Source organism: Triticum aestivum, chromosome 2B (genome assembly GCF_018294505.1).
Source record: "Triticum aestivum cultivar Chinese Spring chromosome 2B, IWGSC CS RefSeq v2.1, whole genome shotgun sequence".
Classification (NCBI taxonomy): Eukaryota; Viridiplantae; Streptophyta; class Magnoliopsida; order Poales; family Poaceae; genus Triticum; species Triticum aestivum.
Window position 1 is genome coordinate 183,005,673 of NC_057798.1, and position 20,032 is coordinate 183,025,704.

The window sequence follows — 20,032 nt, forward strand, 5'->3', positions numbered from 1 at the left end:
GAGTGGAGTGCCCCCAGATAGACAGAGATACCCTCGCCGCGTCGCTTTGGGTCGTCTCTTTCGCCTCGAGATAGTTGCTCAACCAGACGTACAGTACCACACACGCCGCGCGCGTCGTCGTTTTTTCGCCTAGCGATCGGGGTCCATTCCGACATCCATCCAGATCCGGTACGCTAGCTAGCTGCGCCTTCCTTTTCTTCTAGAGAGATGTCAGAGAGAGATCAGAGGGTGATGAAGAGGCTTCTCCCGTGCTCTCTGTTGCGAAGATGATGTGATGTCCCGAGACCGATCGATCGATCGATCGGTCGGTCGGTCGATGCGGCGCCAGAATTATTGGTGCACGAAGAATGCATGGGCACGGAGAGGGGCGGTGTCTTGGCGCACACGTTCGGATCGATTGATTAGGGTGGTGGTTTTCAGTTTACTTTCGTCACGCACAATCTAGCACGTAGTAGCCAGGAACTGGTCATGCAAGGTTGATAAGTGGCCGAGAAATGCCCGCGCAAGCAAGCATGCTCCCTTGATCCCTTCCTGCCTACCTGCAGCCGCAGGCAACACCTTTTTTGTGCAGTGTCAACCGAACCACGACGTCGACCGGCCGGTAGAAACTGCGCCTGTGTTGGGGGTTGATAGGTCGTTTGGTTCGATATATAGTACCACTACTGTACTACGTGTAATCTGAAACGATTTCCGCGAAGCGCACCCCGCCCTGTTGCAGAAGTGCAAAGTCGTACATATACGCTCTGAAAGCTAGGGAAGGCGCGTACATCATCGACCGCGCAAACTCAAAAAGCATCGAGGCGATGCGCGTCCATGCCCATGTATCACCTGCACCAAACCCAGAGCAGCGAATACCCCGTAGGATCTGCGTAAGTACGTACGTACGGGTCTCGCAGCATCATGATATGTGTGTCCGTAATTATGTGATTTTCTCGTCTCATCCTTTTTCTTCTTCTAATTCCAATGTGTTTGATCGGCGTGGACCGACGTACGCGCCCGAGTGTCGACCGTGCTAGCTCTGAGCGCAGAGAAAAGCTAAGCCAGCCACCAGGTGCGCGCGCCGAAAATGCTCGTCTCATTCTTTTCGTACCACGTCCATACGGCTATGATATATTCGTACGTGCTTGACTTTTTCCAGCCAAGGAAAACGGCACGCAGAGCCTCTCTTGCTCCTTTCGGCGAGTGTGGCCATGCATGCAATGCAACGCAACGCAACGCAGTGGAGTGCCACCAGATACTCCCTCCGTTATAAAATACAAGATCATTTGACCGCTAGTGTAAAAAATAATCTTATACCGTATTTTGGAAGGGAGTAGATACCATCGTGGGCGTCGCTTTGGATTTTTTTTCTTTCTTTCTCCTCGAGACAGTTACCCAACCAAACAAACAGTAGCATACAAGCCGCGTGCGTCGTCGTCGTTTTGCTTTGCCTATCGACCGGGGTCCATTCACACATCCGGATCCAGCACGCTAGCTGCTGCGCCTTCCTTTTCTTCTAGAGACGGAGTTCAGAGGGTGATGAAGAGGCTGCTTCTCCGGTGTGCTAGCTCTCTTTTGCGATGATGATCTGATGCGCTGAGATCGATGGATCGATCAATAAAAAAAGAAGGAATTGGCACGGAGAGGGACTGGGGACGAATGGTGTGCAACGTGTCTTGCCGCACACGTTCAGATTATTATTGGTTGGAGGAATTGATGGTTTACGGCTTAGTTTCGTCACGCACAATCTAGTACGTGATCAGGAACTGGTGGTCATGTCTCATGAAGGTCGATGTAAGTACTGGCTGAGAGTGAGAGATGCCCGAGCAAGCAGGTAACCCGGTCTCAAACGGACGACGACGTCGACCAGTAGAAACTACGCCGTTGTTGGGGCCTTGGGGCCTTGAGCTTGAAAATTCTATACCAACGAACTTTTACAGGCCTATTACAGGGTCTGTTGCATTAATTAATCTTGGGTCGCGCTAACTGCCACACGTGTGGCAGGAAGAGAGACGCGCCACATGTCTTTAATGTAAACAGATTGCCACGTCATCGCATGCATGCATGCAGGAATCTTTTTAGATTTTCAATTTTTAAAATGTTTTATCTCTTAAACGAAAAATCCGATTGAAAATCCGTTTTCACCATTAAATCCCTCACGATGAGATCTTCGAAACTAGATCCCGTGTTGATATGTTTTGATGAAAAAAATTGGATTAAAAGTTGCCGTGTCTATTGCATATGAATTGCCATGATGTTTACACTTAAGTTGCCATGATATGTTTCAGCTATTTTCTTCTACATTTAAAAGTAAATTTTGACATTTATAAAACGGGGAATTAAGAAACTAGACTTGCCATGAACCATAAACTAAAATTGCCATGATACATGCACGTAAAATTGTCATGGTTCATACAAAAAATAATTTTCATGGTCAAAGTACTGGAGTTGCCATCATCAAAATACTAAAATTGTCATGATCTACAAACTAAAATTGCCACATGGCAACTTTAGTTTAAGCCCTATGGCAACTGCAGTGTAAACATCGTGGCAACTTCTGGCAAAAAAAATTTTTTTGTCGAAACATATCAACATGGGATCTAGTTTTGAAGATCTCGTCGAGACGGATTTAATGGTGAAAACGGATTTTTAGTTCGCTTTTTTATTTAGGAGATACAACATTTTTAAGCCGAAAACCAAAAAAAAATATGCTGATGTCATCTATTCATACGTGGCAAAATGAGTGGTGATGGGGACATGTGGGCGATGTGGATGTGGGCGTTAACATTTCCGTTAATCTTTACCCCCTGATTTTCAGGGGGTGTGGCCCCCTCATCATGATTTACTCCAATTAAAAGGTCCCAGCTAGGCTTTCCCGTAAAAGCCCGTGCTCATGAGCCCGTGCGTGTAGCAAAGCTCGGGGTTGATAGGTCGTTCGGTTTGGTACACTGTATGCGCAATCTGCAACGACGCTAATACCACTGACACACATAGTCAACATGCACTGCATGCGTGTATGTTTCCGCGAAGCTAGCACCGCACCCCCGTCTTGTCTTGCAAAAAAACGCAAAGTCGTACATGTACGCTGTGAATGAAAGAGAAATGCGCATACATGATACGTCGCCGACCGCGCAAATTCAAAAGCGTCGAGACGACGGTTGCGCGCCCATGTCGTCCATATATCACCTGCACCAACTTCTGCTCTGACTAAACCCCCGTCGTAGGATCTGCGTGTGCACTAATTTTCTCTCGTACGGGTCTCGCTCACAGTATGATCGATATGTGTGTATATATAATGTCGATCTTGCTGTCCTTTTTCTACTTCTTCATGGCGTGTGGCAGGGAAGAGCGATCGAGTGGGGCAGTGATACATGGTCAAAACGCTCATGCACGCGATGCGTGCCTGCGGAGAAACAATCCTTGCACCCTTTTGACTTCTCTCCTGCGGTGCGTACACATAAAATATTATGATCGATCGATCGATCTATCTGTGTTAGTTACGGCAGTTTGAAAAACAGACAAACCAGCTAGGCATGCACGTCACGGCATCACGTGATAAATTAAGATCCAAGACTACATGGAGCGATCGATTGCGTTCGAGACTTTGAGTACGTGTGTCTCCTCTCCGGTGCCGTAAGTTGGTATACCAAGTGAACTCGCTGCACACATGGGAGAAGAGAAGAGAGAGGCCGTTAATTCTTCGTCCTCGGTCTCAGCAAGGAACCCGCGCTGTCGTCGCCTTCTCTTACTTATGCCGCGAGCAGATGCAAGCAACTACGTATTTTATAGTACTAGTACTAATCAAAATTTCCTGTGTGCAGATACTGATGGCGACCTGTATCTGACAGATCATGAGCAACCCGACTGAGAGCAACTAATTAATTAATCTCTCCTCGTGTGAGCAGTAAACCTGAAGATAACTTGAGCAAATTAGTCCGGCAGTACAAGTTCTAGAAACTCTCATGAACACGTACTCAGTGTACTACAATCAACCCTAGCTACGAAAAGTAAGCGACAGGATAGCTTCGAGGGATACGCGGTAGGTCCGCCGTCTCCCTCCATGAGGAGAGGAGGAGGAGAAGAGGATCGGATCGGAGGCTCAGGCGTCACGGGACTCCCTACCAGCTGCTACATTACGACATGTAGTATGTAACTATGTGCAGCTTTCATCGCCACATATCTTATAACTCACATGATCCTTCCTCTGCAATTCTCGCTAGCTTGGCTTCCCTGGTTAACTAACCAGCCAGCTTCCTGCGTTTGGAAGATAGATAGATAAACACTACTCCCATCGGAAGGTACAACCACAGCCCAAAGATATAAGCATGATTTTATGGCTCTGATGGCATCTCGCACCTGATGGATGGAGGATGGTCATGGATGGATGGATCATATTCTGCCGCACAAGAAAGTGTTCTAGATGCATGCATGCACGCACGCTTCCTCCTGATTAATTAAGTTGATCGGCGAGGAGATGATTACAAAGGGGTTGAAAGGCTACATGCCACCTTGCCGCTAGGGTTCTTGACATGCATGGCTCAAACGAGTGAATTGCAAAAAACCACCACATTTGGGGCTTATCTTGCAGAAAACCATCTAGTCGCTAATCATTTGCAAAAGCCACCGCGAATTCAGTAAAAGTGTTGCAAAAAGCACTGAACAGGTAATTTAGCCCATTTAATCACTTTCTGGCATGTGGGGCCGAACTGTAAGGAGCTGACTTGGCAAAATAATCACACACAAACCCCTAGTAGACTTTTAAAAAAGCAATCAGCCCCCTGGACCATGCCCAGCAGAGCACGGCTCCCGTCGCCGCCGCCGGAAGACGCCTGCCGACCGGGCGGTCGCGGAGACGAGGAGGAGGTGGAGCGAGGAGGGCGGTCACGGAACTGAGCGCGCCCCGGGGTCTTTCTTCTCCGACGACGGGCGGCGCCGGCGGGATGGAGGCCACCGACAAGCACTGCACGGTCCGTCCTGGCCCTGCCGTCCGCCGTGCGCTTTCACCGCCGCGTGGTGGCCACCATCGCGCGTCTCTGCGTCCGGGCCGCCGTGCAGGCCTGAGCAGCCAACACGCATCTGAGCCGCTGTGATCACGCCCTGGCCGTCGTGTTGCTCCGGGTCGCCGCGCAGCGCGATGCCGCGGACGAGGCCGCCGTGCCCGCGGGCAACAACAACTCCACCTGGTGGACCTACGACCCAGACGCGCCACTCAACTGCTCCGAACTCCGGCGAGGACGAGCTCCTGCGTGCCGCGGCCCATCCTCGTGTCCCGGGAGGCGGAACCGCTGGACTCGCAGGTGGTGTCGGTCGCCGTCGTCAACGACAGCGGGGAACCGTCAGCGCCGTTCATACTGGGCGGCACATTCCGGAGCAGGCTCGTGCCAGGAGCGTGAGGTGGGCAGGCTGTCGGTCCCGTTGCTCGCCGTCCAGGTCACGCTACCGGCGGCAAGGGGCTGTGCCGCGGGCACGCCGAGCAGGAGGCCGTGGGGCTGTGCCGCGGGCGCGCCGACCTGCTCGCCGTCACCGTCCACCACCGCACACGCTCGGGGGCACGCACGCCGCGCTGGACTGCTCGCTCATGTCCATCTCCTGCCTGCTCCACCTCCTCCTTGTCTCCATGTCCGCCCTGCCGGGGCTCACGCTCCCTGCCATGGCATCCCGATGGTCAGCAGGGTCAGGGCGTCGCCGTGTTGGTCGAGCTCGCGCTGCTCCACAGGGGAGGGGTTGATTGCTTTTCTTTGTTAGATATAGGGGTGTCTGTGTTAATTGTTTGCTGAGTCAGATCCTTACAACCGGGTCCCACTTGTCGAAAACGCCCTCAACCGCGCCAAATTACATGTTCAGTGCAATCTGCAACACTTTTACTGAATCCGTGGTGGCTTTTGCAAATGATTAGCGACCAGGTTGTTTTCTGCAAGATAAGCCCCAAATGTGGTGGTTTCTTGCAATTCACTCGGCTCAAACCCAAAGTGGTAGGTGCCGGCTCATGCTTGCTCCCTGGCATGGGCACAAATTTATTCCCGGTGATCGGAGTTCTTTTTTAATTAATGTGGTAGACATACACGAGGCTAGGATATGTTTGTTGGTGATTCTTCGGTATCTTTGGAGATACGCATGTATCTCTGTGGGTGTACGTCAATACGTCATACGGACTTCTTCAATGGACCGACCGATTGCTTGACATTTGGACGGGGGTGGAAAAGTATTGTATGCGCATATACACGCTAACTAAAAAGGGATGGAATAATCCTAATTATACTATATGGATTTAATCAATCATGATTGATTCCTCTTTTTCGTTGCCTGAAAAGCAGGGGCATTATGCCTGTATTTTAGTGTAAGTGTCCAATCAACCTAACTCCATTAGCAACATTCTTTAGCATATACTAATAGTCATTAATTATTAGCAGAAACTCGCCATGTCAATGCCTCGCCTTCGTAGCCTGCATCAGATCAGCAAACATGATACAGTGTTGCAGATCAACAACCTCATTATGGTACGTGCGTTGAGAGGGCTCAGGAGTCAGGCAACTCCACTGTGAACATTAGAAAAGACAGTTAGCTCCGCACTCCAATCTACAGTTCCACAACTGTTAGCGAGTTTTATCCTTTTCAGTGTGCCCACCCAACTGCCTTTTAGCACAAGTGTCCATTATTGCGGTGCCGTAAGTGTCCGAAGTACTTTGATGAGAACATACATGAAAAAGCCTAGTAAACCGGCTTAACACTACACATTGTAAAAATAGACGTCCAAAATCGTTGTGTAACTTGGATTCTTCTCACGACGGAGAGGCAAAAAGTGCTATTTCTTATGTTGTCCAGACTTGCTGATTTTCCTGAGCATTGAAAACAAACATTACAGTTCTGCCTTTTTTTTTAACAGATGGACCGTTTTTTATCGCAAGGTGGGCATTTTAAAAGATTTGTATGAACAAAATTGTGAAGTTGGCTAAGAATTAGTTAAATCTCAGTTGACTGAGACTGAAGAATTAGTTAACTTATGTCGTTTGCAAATATTCGAATGTCTGCTCAAATAGTAAAGGAGAGTTGAGCCTCTATGATTTGCAGGATTCCAAACACACATAACTAGGAGAAACTTAGGATTGCAATGTCATGTCCAGATTGAATATACATCGATTCCGTCGCAAAAAAAAAAAGCAAAGGAATATTTTCATGAGATAGGAGTCATCCATGGATATTTTCCTATGAAAATATAGACTACTCAATCTCGCGATATCAAACAACACGTGTTGGAGAAAATTCATAGAGATTTTAATTCTCCGAATTCATAGAAATCCTTTGAGTGCAACGGGACGAGTGGACACAAAAGGCGGGGAGCTGGGGCCAGTTTTTCCCGCAAAAAGAAAAGAGTTGGGGCCAGTTCATCTTGGTGAATGCTTCTTTGTTTCAGGCATGATTTTTCAGCTACTTTGGCACATATATATATGCCCTGATTGGTACGTACTAGCTCTGTTGTAGCACTTTGGAACGGTCCCATGTCTGATTGGCATTTTCCTCCGGGGAGGACCCCTTTCTAGCTGTACCACATAAACATGAGTTTGCAACGACTGACTTTCCAGAGTCTGATAAGAACGCGACCTCAGACCGCTGAGTCTGACAGCCACCATAGGATTAGGAGCAACATGTAGGGAAAGCATCTTTCTCTCTATTTTGACATGGAACCCTAATAATATTTCCAAAATTCCTACTCTGGTTTGAGAAGCTTTTCAGTTTTCCTTATCTCTCGTGCCTTTGAGAGCTGCCCTGACTGAAAAGAATTCTAAATACATATTCCATTAGCCGGATAAATCACCCGCCACCCGCCAAAGTTCTCCTTCTATATATTCCAGGAATTCAGATGATGAACTTAGCATGGCGCAGCCATCTGAGCACGGCGGCCCCCCAAGGGGGAACAAGCAAGACCGGCACTGCGGAGGAGGAAGAAAGGCGAGAGGGGGGAAGCAAGGGAGGCGGAAGAGAACCCTATGGACGCTACATTGAGCTGCCAACGCTCCACACGATGGTCGATAAAAGATTGTCAGATCTAATACTGTTGAGGCAACAATCATATGGACCACTGTGCGCAATCAAATAGTTGCACATGATAAAAGCAGGCCAGAGCCGTCTCCAGCACGGATTTCTGTTCCCGGCCACTCCCTTCCCAAAGACCAGAAGAACGGAGACTCGGACCATGCCAACCTCTTGTCGGCTTTCCCAATCCCATCCCAGCCATACACACACACGCACTCTGCCTAACAGTGATGTAACTCGACAAAGACAGGGAAGGAGACCACAATGCAGTCTTCTATTTCAAAGACCCAGAATAAAACCATGCGGTTTCTTTGTTTCGAAGATCCAAAATCCAAAAAGGGATAGGCAGAACAAGGAAGAAACTTCAAAAAGGACAGGTGGAACAAGGCGAGGAAAATTTTCTAATTTGCACGCTTCGAGATGAGAAGACATCCAGCAGCTCAAACCTTGCGTACCACCAGAGTGATACCACTGCGGTCACTAGATCGGACGGACGAATAAGAAGGTGAACATTATAGAGTCTGTACAGCACCCCCAGCTAACTAAATGGGGATGGAAACCAACCACAGCAGCTCGACAAAATTTGGTACACGACAACAGGCGGTGCGACAACTTTCTGTCAGGAAAAACACGGCCCACACGCACACAACTCTTTCTATCCCGGCTATTTAGCTCACTGCGATTGCCTTACAAAATTTCAAGCCCGGGTAGGAGAACAAACAACCAATTCACTTTGGGGAGAAGTCTCCAAACGAATAAATGGAACCCTGTAATTTTTTTCTCTCATGACAAACTCTTGGGTTATACTTCCCTGCATCCGATGACATGCGGTGAACAGTCAACTTCGCCACGGCAGCCATATAGTCTGTAAAAATGTTCCCGCAGTATACATCTGCAAGCATACAAAAGGCCAGTTCAAACTGTATGCAGATAACACACAACTAAAATGTGGAATGGTGGATGAAAGTACGTATAAACATTTAGTTTATCAAAAATGCAAACAGAAATAATGAAAACTTTAAACAGACTACCACCAAAAGATCAAAAGGATGCATCACATTACTGCTATGGTGAAGACATGTTTATGGAGTTCATGATAAATGCATTCAGGACATCCGCTCTTACAGACCTCTATAGGTTCGTTAAGCCATCAGAATGGAAGAATAGAAGAATTGACCGATAAGATGCACAGTTTTTAATAAGAATAAAAAAGATGGAACATACAGTACATAGCAAGATAATAATAGATTGGAACCAATAACTATGTGAATGGCAAGACAATACCTTCTAATCTCAGAAATGGTAGCTTTATATACATCACTGATACAACTACCCTGCAAATTTTAATGAATTAAACAAAAAATAGGAATGAAATAATAGCAGCAAAATAGATAGAAAAAAAAAACGTAAACAAGTCAGAAATAACTACCTATACTCATACAGCTGAGGAGTCTTCTGGCAAACAGATTGAAAATGAATGGAATGATGCTATCTGAACACAAGACTCCCATTCTGCTGTTGTCTTATTTTCTCGATAAGTGATTGATAAAATGACCTGAATGCCTTTACGTCATTTCCCTGTTGAAGAAAAAAAAACTACTTTGATTACAACGGGAAATATTCTATTACAGAGTGAAGACTTTAATATGCTACAAATAAGATCAGGTATTTTATGAATCATGACAGCATCTATAATTATTCCACCTTACAAAGAAACAACCCTCAAGAGAGTAATAGGACAAAGAAAAGATGGGAGTCATCGACTAATCAATGTTACTTTCAAGTCTCAATTAAACAACCTTCCCAAAACAATAGGGCAAACAAAAGATGACTAAAGCCTCCAACTAGAGCTGTGTGGAACCAACTCTAACTGGATACAAACTGGCACACCGGGGATTCAAGGAAATGGTAGATAAACTCTAGTTTCCCTAATACCTAAGACCCTAACCCCAACTATCCTCTCCAACCACACCAGCTATGGAACCCACAGGCCGAAAAGTCTCCCCAGGCAACGGCACTGATATTATGAGTCTCCCGATTATACGTGAAATAGGGAGTTGCCAATTCCGGAAAGTGAATAATTCACTATTGAAAGTGCAAGTCGACGTTCCTGATATGAAAGTGGAGTGAAATCTGGATATGAAGGTTCAAGTCCAGTTTAAATCTGGATATAAAAGTTGCTGTTCAATCGTCGAAAGTGATCTCTCATTTGTTGTGGCCTGAGATCCAAGGGTTCATCCACCACCATTTCTCTGAAGTCACAAGTTAAGAGCTACTCCCTCCGCAGAGAAATATAAGAGCATTTAGGGCCTGTTTGGTTCTCGCCAGAGTTGGCCCCGCCAACGCATGGGCGTGCCAAAAAGTTGGCAAGGCCTTTGCGCGCCCACGTCTCGCCAATTGTTGGAGGAAAATTACACGTTAATTGAACTGGAAGGATTGGTTTAGCTCGGGCGTGCCAAATAATTGGCTGCCTTCCAAGCAGCTGTCATGGGCTCAGTCAATGCCAAAAAATTGGCTAGGCACGTATCAGCAGCAATCCAAACAGCCCCTTAGATCACTAAAGTAGTGATCTAAGCGCTCTTATATTTCTTTACAGAGGGAGTAGTATATACTCACCGTGTGAATACAACTCACACTTTGTTTCCTAACAGATGATACTAATAACAGTTTCCTAACTTAAATGTCATACTGATGGCACATCCATCCAACTGACAATAGTCCAGTATAAAAAATAGTCCACAGACATGCAGATCCCCTTTTTGAGAACAGCGATTCAACTTTTTGAGTTTGCACATAGTAACTTCGATGTCTATTCTGGTATTATCATAGCAACTGGTAAAACTGCCCGCACAACTTTGCGGCTATGTACTACAACTCGTATGTTTACAATTAAGAATATAGTCGTATTTGCTGTACACTCTAAAGCCTGTGAAGTACAAGTTGTATTTGTTGTACTACTGTAATATATATAATGTTGACATAGATCAATCGGCAGTCATAATCTGGCTCCAACATAATAAGTTGTGTGTGCTGTAGATTCTACTCTTTTTCTCTTAATCACGAGAGAATTTCTAGGAATTTCTAGTCTTCAGAACAAAGGTGGTTCTACTCTTTTTCTCTTAATAAAGGTGCTTCCTCTGATCCACCATATATTTATATAGATAAAAATATAGATTGGGAACCAGAAACGACACAAGGTCAAGATAAGAGTGTACCTGTAACTTTTGGTAGTACTGTTCAGCTAGCTCTGGTGGGCAGTGAGCTTCTGGAAGAGCTTTTGCTACAAAATTTACAATGAAGTCCTCCCCAAACCTTTCATACATAACCTTCTGAGCCATCACAATTTCACCAAAGACAACAAGCTAGCAGAAATAAACCAATTGGTCAATACATCACCATGTGCTTTTGAACATAAAGAATTGGTCAATGTCACCATGCAACAGTATGTAGATTTTAACTACAATAGTGCTGCAAAATGACGACAAGGAATTCTGAAATTGAACAAAACATAATGGTGCTCTATGGAACGGTGGAACCCACGTTACAATTGATTCCAGATTAACAGCTACTTTCTGAACTGCATTAGTACATGCTCAGTTTTGACTCCAAGCGCTCTAATTATCAATCATCCTCATGAATCAACAAAATCACTTGTCTAGGATGGCCAACTCAGCATTTCGTGTTGTTACAAATCTATCAGTTCACGCCTTCAAGGGATAAGCTAGAGTGGCAAATACAAAGTTTTCCCCTGTTAAAATGGAACTGACCAGGCAAGAGTTCTACAATCCCTTGCATAGTAGAAAACTTAACAGATTAGCTTCAGATTATGTGCGATGATATATACTTTCTTTTCTGCCAAAGGTCAAATTGATATAGTGTGCAGCCGAGGACTAAAATCATATAAATTTAATATGTAAGGGTACATCCCATCGCCTTATGCTTTTCTTGAACTTATCGCTTGGAATAAGTTTTCAAAATCCCCTCTACATCCGTCCACCCCGGTCCTCTCTAGGGGAAGGACCCAAGATGGTGGGGTAATCTCGATTCAGTTACAAAACTGGATGGATTAAAAACAGCATATGGCTAATAAGAACTAAATGCAACTCTTTACTCTGGAACGTTGCAGAAATAGAGGCTTCATACAGCCATATTACACTAAGTGTAAGGTTTAGAATTTCCGTTATAATGATAGAACTAGACTTTGTTTCTCTTGAGTGAAATTCCCAGGATATTTAAGAAAGCTGATATGAACTATGGGACAACAGACTAAATAATCATGCTGGACAAGTTGAATTTATATTACTTTGGAACTGTGGTCATTCGAAATTTATATTGCCATTTTCCTTAGTAAAGGTTTACTTTCAACACAGCAAAAACAAGGATTGCAAGTTGCAAAATTATTACCGTATTTGCATCACGTAAATCAAATGATTTGTCAAGCACACTGTATAAACAGCAACCAGTAGCAAACTTCTCAATCATGAATACTCGGAAGCCAGGAAGCTGATGAAACAAGAAAGAAGAAACAGGAACACATGAGATTGATTAGTAATACAACTGTTCAGGTACTAGAGAGACACTTAACAGCGCAAGATCACATGAAGTGAACACAGCAATACCTTATCATCAGCTTTGGATGTAGTGCACCAGTCTTTTATAAGTTTGACAAAAATCTGCACACACGCCTAACAAAACCATAATCAAGGTGTAAGTGAACAATGGAAAGTGGAGAACATAGCTATATTTCATCGTGAAAAAAAAGAGGGAGTAATAGCTAAAATAAAAAAGAAATATTGTAAATCAAGATAACTGGAATCCTGACCTTCCGGAGCAGTATATCTTTATGACTGCATGAAGTAAACAGAAGCAACTGCATTATGGTTTCCAAATACTGCCTACCGGTAGGAGCAAGGAGAACTGTAGATAAATCATGTGTAACCATCCCATGGAGGAATGTGTATAATGTCCTCTGCAGCTCTTGCAGTTCACGCATTTCCTGCAACAGTAAGAAATGAATACAGTATATAAGGAAGCCTGTGATTCATATAGAACCCAATTGACGCCTACCAGAATAAGGAAAGTAGGCAGAATTAAAGGATGGGGGCAATAAACTAGCCAAGGACAAAAGCTAGCTACACAGGGTGAGGCGACGTATACAACGACATCATTGCAGAAAAAATTGAGCAACCCGCAGGAGCGCCACCAATTCATTAAGAAAGAGAGGCGGAAATTACAGAGGGACGTATGTCTTTAATGGAACATGTGAAGGCCAATGACAAAGGGGACCACTCGTCCTTGATCAGAACCCCCAGGGTGGGCTGCCCGAAAGCCCAAACCCAAGCACACGACAAACTATCAAATACGGCAAAATCCAAATGCTTACAAAATAAAAATATTGAGTTAAGTAGTATATAGTCACTGGAGGTAATGCCACCGAGTATAATGACTAAGATGGGCAGTTCTGAAAAGCTTTTCGATGTCAGTAGATAGTGTTGCCAGAGGTTAGCTGGAGTTGCACCATCAGAGAGAAACAAAGAAGAAAGGATGTATGACACCACGGGTAACAAAGAGGTTCACGTGGTACATGTATATCCCTATCAATCCAATACATATAGATCTGGAAGGCACTAGTGAAGTATTCCCTCCGTCCCAAAATAAGTGCCTCAACTTTAGTACAACTTTAGATGGAGGTAGTGTTTACCATTCTAGGATCACAGAGACGAGTACAAGAACAGGAAGCTACAAACATAAAAATAAATAAAGCTATTGTTTACAGATGTGATTAACTTTACCTCGGTATTGCCTGCAGGACCAGTAGAAAAGGCATCTTGTGACAGTATCACAGACAAACGACTTGCAATAGTAGGAAAGACATCCTCCAGTATGCCACTTGCTGAAGAATTAAACTTGCATATTATTTGGTTTAACAATACAAGGAAATCCACCATATCTTTTGCCTGTATGGAAACAAATGATGATGTTAGCAGCCCAGATGGAGCAACATAATTTTAGCTGTAGGAAGCCTTTTTTTCAACACAAGTGACAGAATGTTGCTCGAAGTAATAATATGCAGCTAGTATGATGTTCGACAGGTACCAGAAAGAAATTTGCGCTAAGTATATCCAAGAAACAGGAGTGACTGAGAAGAAGTATTTAATGTCTTTTTTCCATTCCAGAAACGAGGAGCATACAAATCCATTTACGGACATTGCATATTCACTACCAAGATCTCTTATAAGTTTTGGGACCAGAATGAATTCTTCCTACAGTCCTACGTTGCGGTTTCGCATGATTTCATTTCCTTTTCAACAGATATAAACAACTCTATGTTTTTGTATTATATTTTCTGTATATATACAGTAGGATCCTTCTCCTACCCTTTCCCCTCAAATAAATACTGCACAAGGAACTGTTACTGAGAAAAGAAACCTAAGTGCTGCAGATACTACACATCAGCAGGGACAGCAAAGCAAAGAACCAAGAAGAGTAAATTCAAATAAAAATAAGCAAAAAACAAATACCTCGTCATGAACCAGCAATTGTCTTAGTGCGATCGGAATACATGGAAGCACCGATATTCCTAATATCTCAATCATGCGGTGCAGAAAGGATATGACCTACATTTGCATAAGTTTGAAGTGGTTAATCATCCAAACAGTGAACTAACGAGGATCTTAAAGAAACAGGTTCAGATTTACCTTTGATCGCAGGGGCCTCACATTAGGAAATGAAACAAGGAGTTGTAGAACAACATCAAGGGTCTGAAGACAAAGTAGTAAGAAAATATCGTATCAGAAGAAGAGTAAAACAAAGACCATGGATATGTTGTTTATTGATGCAGAGTAATCAAGGACTTGGCAAATGTCCTCTTCATCAGCCACTTGCATATGATACTTAACAACAAGCAAACATCACCACGCAAAAGATTAAGTAAAAACATGGAAGTAAAGAATGATAGAATTTACCTTTTTTAACATGACACCGATTGTTGGCCTACTTATCATCACGAGGCGTTCATTAAAGCCCTAGAAAAGACAACAGCCGAATTAAGTAAGGATGTGATACACATATACAGAACTAGAAATTAACACAAGAGTAAATCAGAACTATATTAGAAAATATGACCAGAACAGGAAAAAAAATATCAGACATGGCTCAGTATACTACCCCACAGAATACAGGATGTCCTATTGATCATTTCTTCTTAGGTGCAAATGTAAAGCATACCTTGGTAACCATATTCAATGCAACAACAATCTGTAGAAGAGTCGTAGCTCTCGGGGATGATTCTTCGAGTCCTTGTGCTTTGGCACCCATAACAAGCGACTCGATCTGAAATTGATTTTCACTTAACCCAGTAAGTTCCCTCTCTCTTAGAGAACTAGAGCTATCATATTGGGCAGAAGGGAAACAATCACCTGATGACAGAGAGGATTCAGCAAAGCTGTCAAGCACTGAACCTGCTTCTCTGGTGATACCTCTTCAATACCGATCAACAACCCCACAGCCTGCAATAAGAAATTATGCCAATGGTCCAAGTTCAGTATCCCAATTAAAGAACATAAACAGCTAGGTGCAAGCCAAGTTATGCTATAGAGACAGATGGACAGTGCACCTCAAAAATTTGGCTGCCATCCTCTGAGCTGGAGAGCTTTGCCTCTTTATTTACCCAGTCCATAGAAGTGAATTGTCCTAGGACATCTTCCAAGCTCTAACTCACAAACAAAACAGCCTCAGATCTAGCACAATAAACTAGATGGTGTGTGCATCTAAAAAAACGGACAAGGAAATACCTGCAAAATGGTATCCAAGTAAGGCACTAGCTTTGCCTTCAACAATTTGACAGCTTTCATGAACAAGTATCCCGCACGGCGGCTCACATGGGAATTCTGATGGTGTATGCCACGCTCATCCAAGAATGCGGCAAGAAGGTGTGGCACATACTGTACATTCTCTTGCATGAACTTGATATAGCGTGTAACTGTCTCAAGATACACCAATGCAACTAAGCGGTGCGAGTGGCACGAGAATCTTGCAGAAAGAAGCATGGGCACAAGCTCCCCGAGCAGCCCAGACCCAGTACGGATCTCCTCCTCACTCACTGCTTCCCCGAGCCGGTACAAAAGAGTAAGAGTGACCTCAACATCCTCAACGGTAGCTTCTGCGGATGAGAGCGCCGCCACAATCAACCCCTTTATGAACTGCTGTGTGGCAGCTGGCGCTACCCGACAAATGTTGCGGAACAATGCCACTAAATCCTTCCGTTGCTCCGCCATCATGTCCTCCTCCTCCTTCCCGATCTTGTCGAGCACATCAAGATGCACCCTGTAAACTGGGTCATATGTCATTTGCTGCCGCACCACCTCTAAGATCCGTCCCAAGTGCCCCAGCTGCTTCTCAGATGGAGACTTCATCGTACTGACGTAGCCAGCTAAGAACTCGAGCACGGAACCAGAATCAACATCCTCCTCATAGCAGCTTTCTGCTGCCGAAAATACAGCTGGTAGCACCTCTTCGAGCATTTCCAATGCCGCAGCTCCATCGGCATCACTAGGGCCAAGCTTGCGATAACAGGCAAGAGCCTCCACGGCATAAGTCGTCACCAAAGATGCCATCTTTAACCCACTGTCTGGGCTACCAAGCCCCTGCTGTGCAGACAGCAGTGACCTGAGCAACGCCACCTTCGCCCTTGCATCCATCCTCTTTGCAGCCACGGCAGAAAGACACCCCACCGCCGCCGCAGCAAGAGGGGCAGCACTTGCAGGGGACAGGGCAATGTCAAATAGAAGAGGAACAAACACATCATTGGCGACCAGCGCAACATCGATCCAGGAGATGCACCTGCGCGCCGCATCAAGGGCTACGGCGGCAGTGGGAGGGTCGGCCGCACCAAGAGTGGCGGCAGCGTCGTGCCAGTGGCGGGCGATCTGGGGCACGCACTGCGCTCGCATGGCGTCCTTGACCCTGCAGGCGTCGGCGGTCTCGTCGGCGTTGCGAGGGTAGTCCTGGGAGAGCAGGTCGTCGTCCAGCGAGATGAGGACGCGGGCGAACATGTCCGTGGGGCCCGACTGCGGCGGCGACGGCGGGAGGAGGTCGAGGAAGTAGGAGGGGTATACATGCGGGTAATCTAGGCGGACGAGGAGGGCTACGAGCTGGGCGAGCTTGTTGCGGAGGAAGGGCGGGGAGGCGGCGTTGGAGGCGGAGGCGAGGGAGAGGAGGGAGGAGCGGAGCAGGGCGAGGTCGTCGGGGAGGGCGATGCGGCGGCGGAGGAGCGCGTCGTGGAGGGACTGGAGGCACCAGAAGTGGACGTGCGCGTGGGGCGAGGAGGCGAGGCCGGAGAGGCAGAGGCGGAGGAGCGAGGAGGGCGGGGACTCGTCGCGGGCGCGGGCGCAGAAGGCGAGCGCCTCCTCGCGGACAGCCGGGGAGGCGGAGGCCGCGGCGGGGGAGTCGGAGGCGAGCAGGATGGCCTGCTCGAGGTCGTCCATGGAGGCGCGGAGGAATCTGAGTGGAGGGGGCGGAGACGGGGAGAGAGAGAGGGGGGCGGAGGCGGAGGTGGGGTTAATATAACGGCGGAGGGGGGACGACGGGAGGGTTTGCTTTGCTCCTTTCCCTTCCTTTGCTTCAGAGTTGAGACGGGGGTGGTTTTCTTCTCGCTATTTTGGGTTTGGCTTGCCCGATTTATGGGTTTATGGGCTGATTTTGGGTTTAGTTGTTGTTAGGGTTTTTCGTTTCTCTTTAAAAAAAATCTCTTCTTCTTTATTTCTATATTTGGTGATATAATGTCATAAAAATCATTTCTTTTTCTAAATATTGTGCTTTGTTGGCATGCCTAGATGGATGCCTATAGGATAAATGTTGGTCGACATTTTTTTTGATGAATTAGATAAATTTCTCAATTCTTTAATACAACGTATTGGGGGACATCACGTGAAATGGGTATTGCTAGGGAATTCATTGTGTACTAGGTATATACAAGGTGATATCGCTCTACGAGTTTATTTGTTGGTATCTGTTTCATGCGGCATGTTTCCCTCCTTCCCAATCACCTGGTGTATCACATGAGCGTTAAGATAAGCCAATAGGGGGTCCCTTGCACAGTCATTCATTAACAGGTAACGATTTTGCTTGTCACTTTTCGATATGTGCCTAAGATGGAGGAGCGAGACATGGCCTGCAAGAGCTGCCTTCGGCTTGCTATACTTGCCTCCAAGAGGAGGACAACGCGGAACACATCTTGGTGCAGTGCGTGTATGCCAGAAAAGTTTGGCACAATATCTGGAACGTGCTGGGTTTGCAGGGCCGCATTCCGGAGGCTCAGGATGTGTTTGCTGGATTGGTGGCTTGAGGGTCGGCGCACCTTTAGGAGAAGTTGGAAACGTGGCTTTGACACCCTTGTTGTCGCCACTATTTGGGCTCTCCGGAAGCAACGTAACGCGAGAGTTTTCAATAGGATTAGCCAACAATTACAGTTGGATGGTATGTCCATTGCCATTTTGGAGGAGCTCAAGGAGTGGACGGCGGCTGGCTTAGGTGGAGGAGGGTTTAGCACGTTTTGTGAGAATGTAGGCATAGGCTAATTTGTGGGGTGTAAGGGTGTGTGACTAAGATGAAGACTTGTTCCATCTTCTGATCTCTTGTACATTGTCTTCTCTCTTTTCTATAAAGATAAGGTACGCCATTGGCGTACTCTCGGAAAAAAAACTTTTCAATGTGTGCCATGTGAAAGTGCGTTATATCGACTAGAGGGGGGATAGCGATTTTTATGAATTCTTCACTGAGGAATTTGCTGGTGAGGAAATTCCTAAATGAAGAACTACTTGCAGCGGAATAAGTACTTAGAAAAGAACATAACAGAACACAAGCATAGTCATCATGATGAAATGAAGACAAGCACAGAGTACAGAAAGCGTAAACACAGGATAACACAAGGAAGAAGACGGACAGACTAAAAAATAGAACTGAGGAAATTGAGAAAGTCTTCAGTCAATGTCTTCAAACAGATATGAACAGGCAGACAACAACATATATGAGGAAATGAAAGAGTTGAGGAAATATAACCAGTAAGCTTGGTGAAGACAATGATTTGGTAGACCAGTTCCAACTGCTGTCTCAGTTGTACATCTGGTTGGAGCGGCTGAGTATTTAAACTCGAGGACACCCAGTCCTGGACACACAGTCCTCACCGTATTCTCCTTGAGCTAAGGTCACACAGACCTCGCCCAATCACTCGTGGTAAGTCTTCAGACGACTTCCGAACCTTCACAAACTCGGTCACTCGGCGATCCACAATTCCTTTTGGATGCTCTAGACCTTGACGCCTAACCATCTGGAAGAAGCACAGTCTTCAAAGGAAACAAGCGTCGGATCCACGCAGGATCAATCTCTTCAGTGATGCTCAATCACTCGGGGTTTTGTAGGTTTGGGTTTGGGATTTCCTCACTTGATGATTTTCACTCAAAGTCCTCGGAGGATGGGTTGCTCTCAAATGACAAGTGTCAGTTTCTCTTGGAGCAGCCAACCAACTAGTGGTTGTAGGGGGCGGCTATTTATAGCCAGGGAGCAGCCCGACATGATAAGACATAAATGCCCTTGTATGATATGACCGTTAGGCGGGTAGATATTTTGGGACAGCTGGCGCGAAGCACGGCAACGGTCGGAATATTTGAGGTTTGAATTCCTCAGGGCTATCATGTTCCTCACTTTGTAGGCAATCCGCACTGGCGAATTCCTAACTCTTCAGTCAGAACAAATTCCTCAGAGACCAGAAGAACTTCGTCTCTGTCACTGAAGAATATGACTGAACTGTGCGAAATTTCCAATGTCTTCACTCGAAAGGATTGGTAGGTGTAGGATTTTGAGTTGAGCATCACATGGAATTTTTTCCTTAGTATTTCCTCGACCCCCTTTAACAGTACGGTGTTTCCTATGACTCAAGAAAGAGAAAATGAAACTACGAAAACAAAAGTCTTCACGCTTCATGTTCCTCGAATGATTACCAAGTCTTCAAGGTCACACCAATTTC

At 45.7% G+C, this 20,032-nt stretch overlaps 1 protein-coding gene across 1 annotated transcript; it reads right to left on the minus strand.

Moving 5' to 3' along the window:
• Positions 1-8,407: 8,407 nt before the first annotated feature.
• On the minus strand, positions 8,408-17,554 carry LOC123044232 (exportin-T). The gene is made up of 15 exons (XM_044466914.1): positions 15,804-17,554; positions 15,626-15,721; positions 15,429-15,518; positions 15,238-15,342; positions 14,976-15,035; positions 14,709-14,771; positions 14,532-14,627; positions 13,803-13,967; positions 12,833-13,006; positions 12,630-12,695; positions 12,415-12,513; positions 11,226-11,372; positions 9,440-9,588; positions 9,295-9,344; positions 8,408-8,902 (listed from the first exon to the last, which is right to left on the minus strand). The coding sequence occupies exons 1-13, from the start codon at positions 17,493-17,495 to the stop codon at positions 9,499-9,501; spliced, it is 2,943 nt and encodes a 980-aa protein (XP_044322849.1). The 5' UTR covers positions 17,496-17,554; the 3' UTR covers positions 8,408-8,902; positions 9,295-9,344; positions 9,440-9,498.
• Between the last annotated feature and the right edge of the window lie 2,478 nt (positions 17,555-20,032).

Bases quoted from the DNA above. Each gene is read 5' to 3' on its own strand.
- LOC123044232 (XM_044466914.1), bottom strand. From the start codon at position 17,495: ATGGACGACCTCGAGCAGGCCATCCTGCTCGCCTCCGACTCCCCCGCC. The intron at 15,519-15,625 runs GTGCACTGTCCA...TTCTTATTGCAG, and splicing joins ATGGCAGCCAAATTTTTGAG to GCTGTGGGGTTGTTGATCGG. The intron at 12,514-12,629 runs GTATTGCTGTGT...TTGTTTCATCAG, and splicing joins CATCCAAAGCTGATGATAAG to CTTCCTGGCTTCCGAGTATT.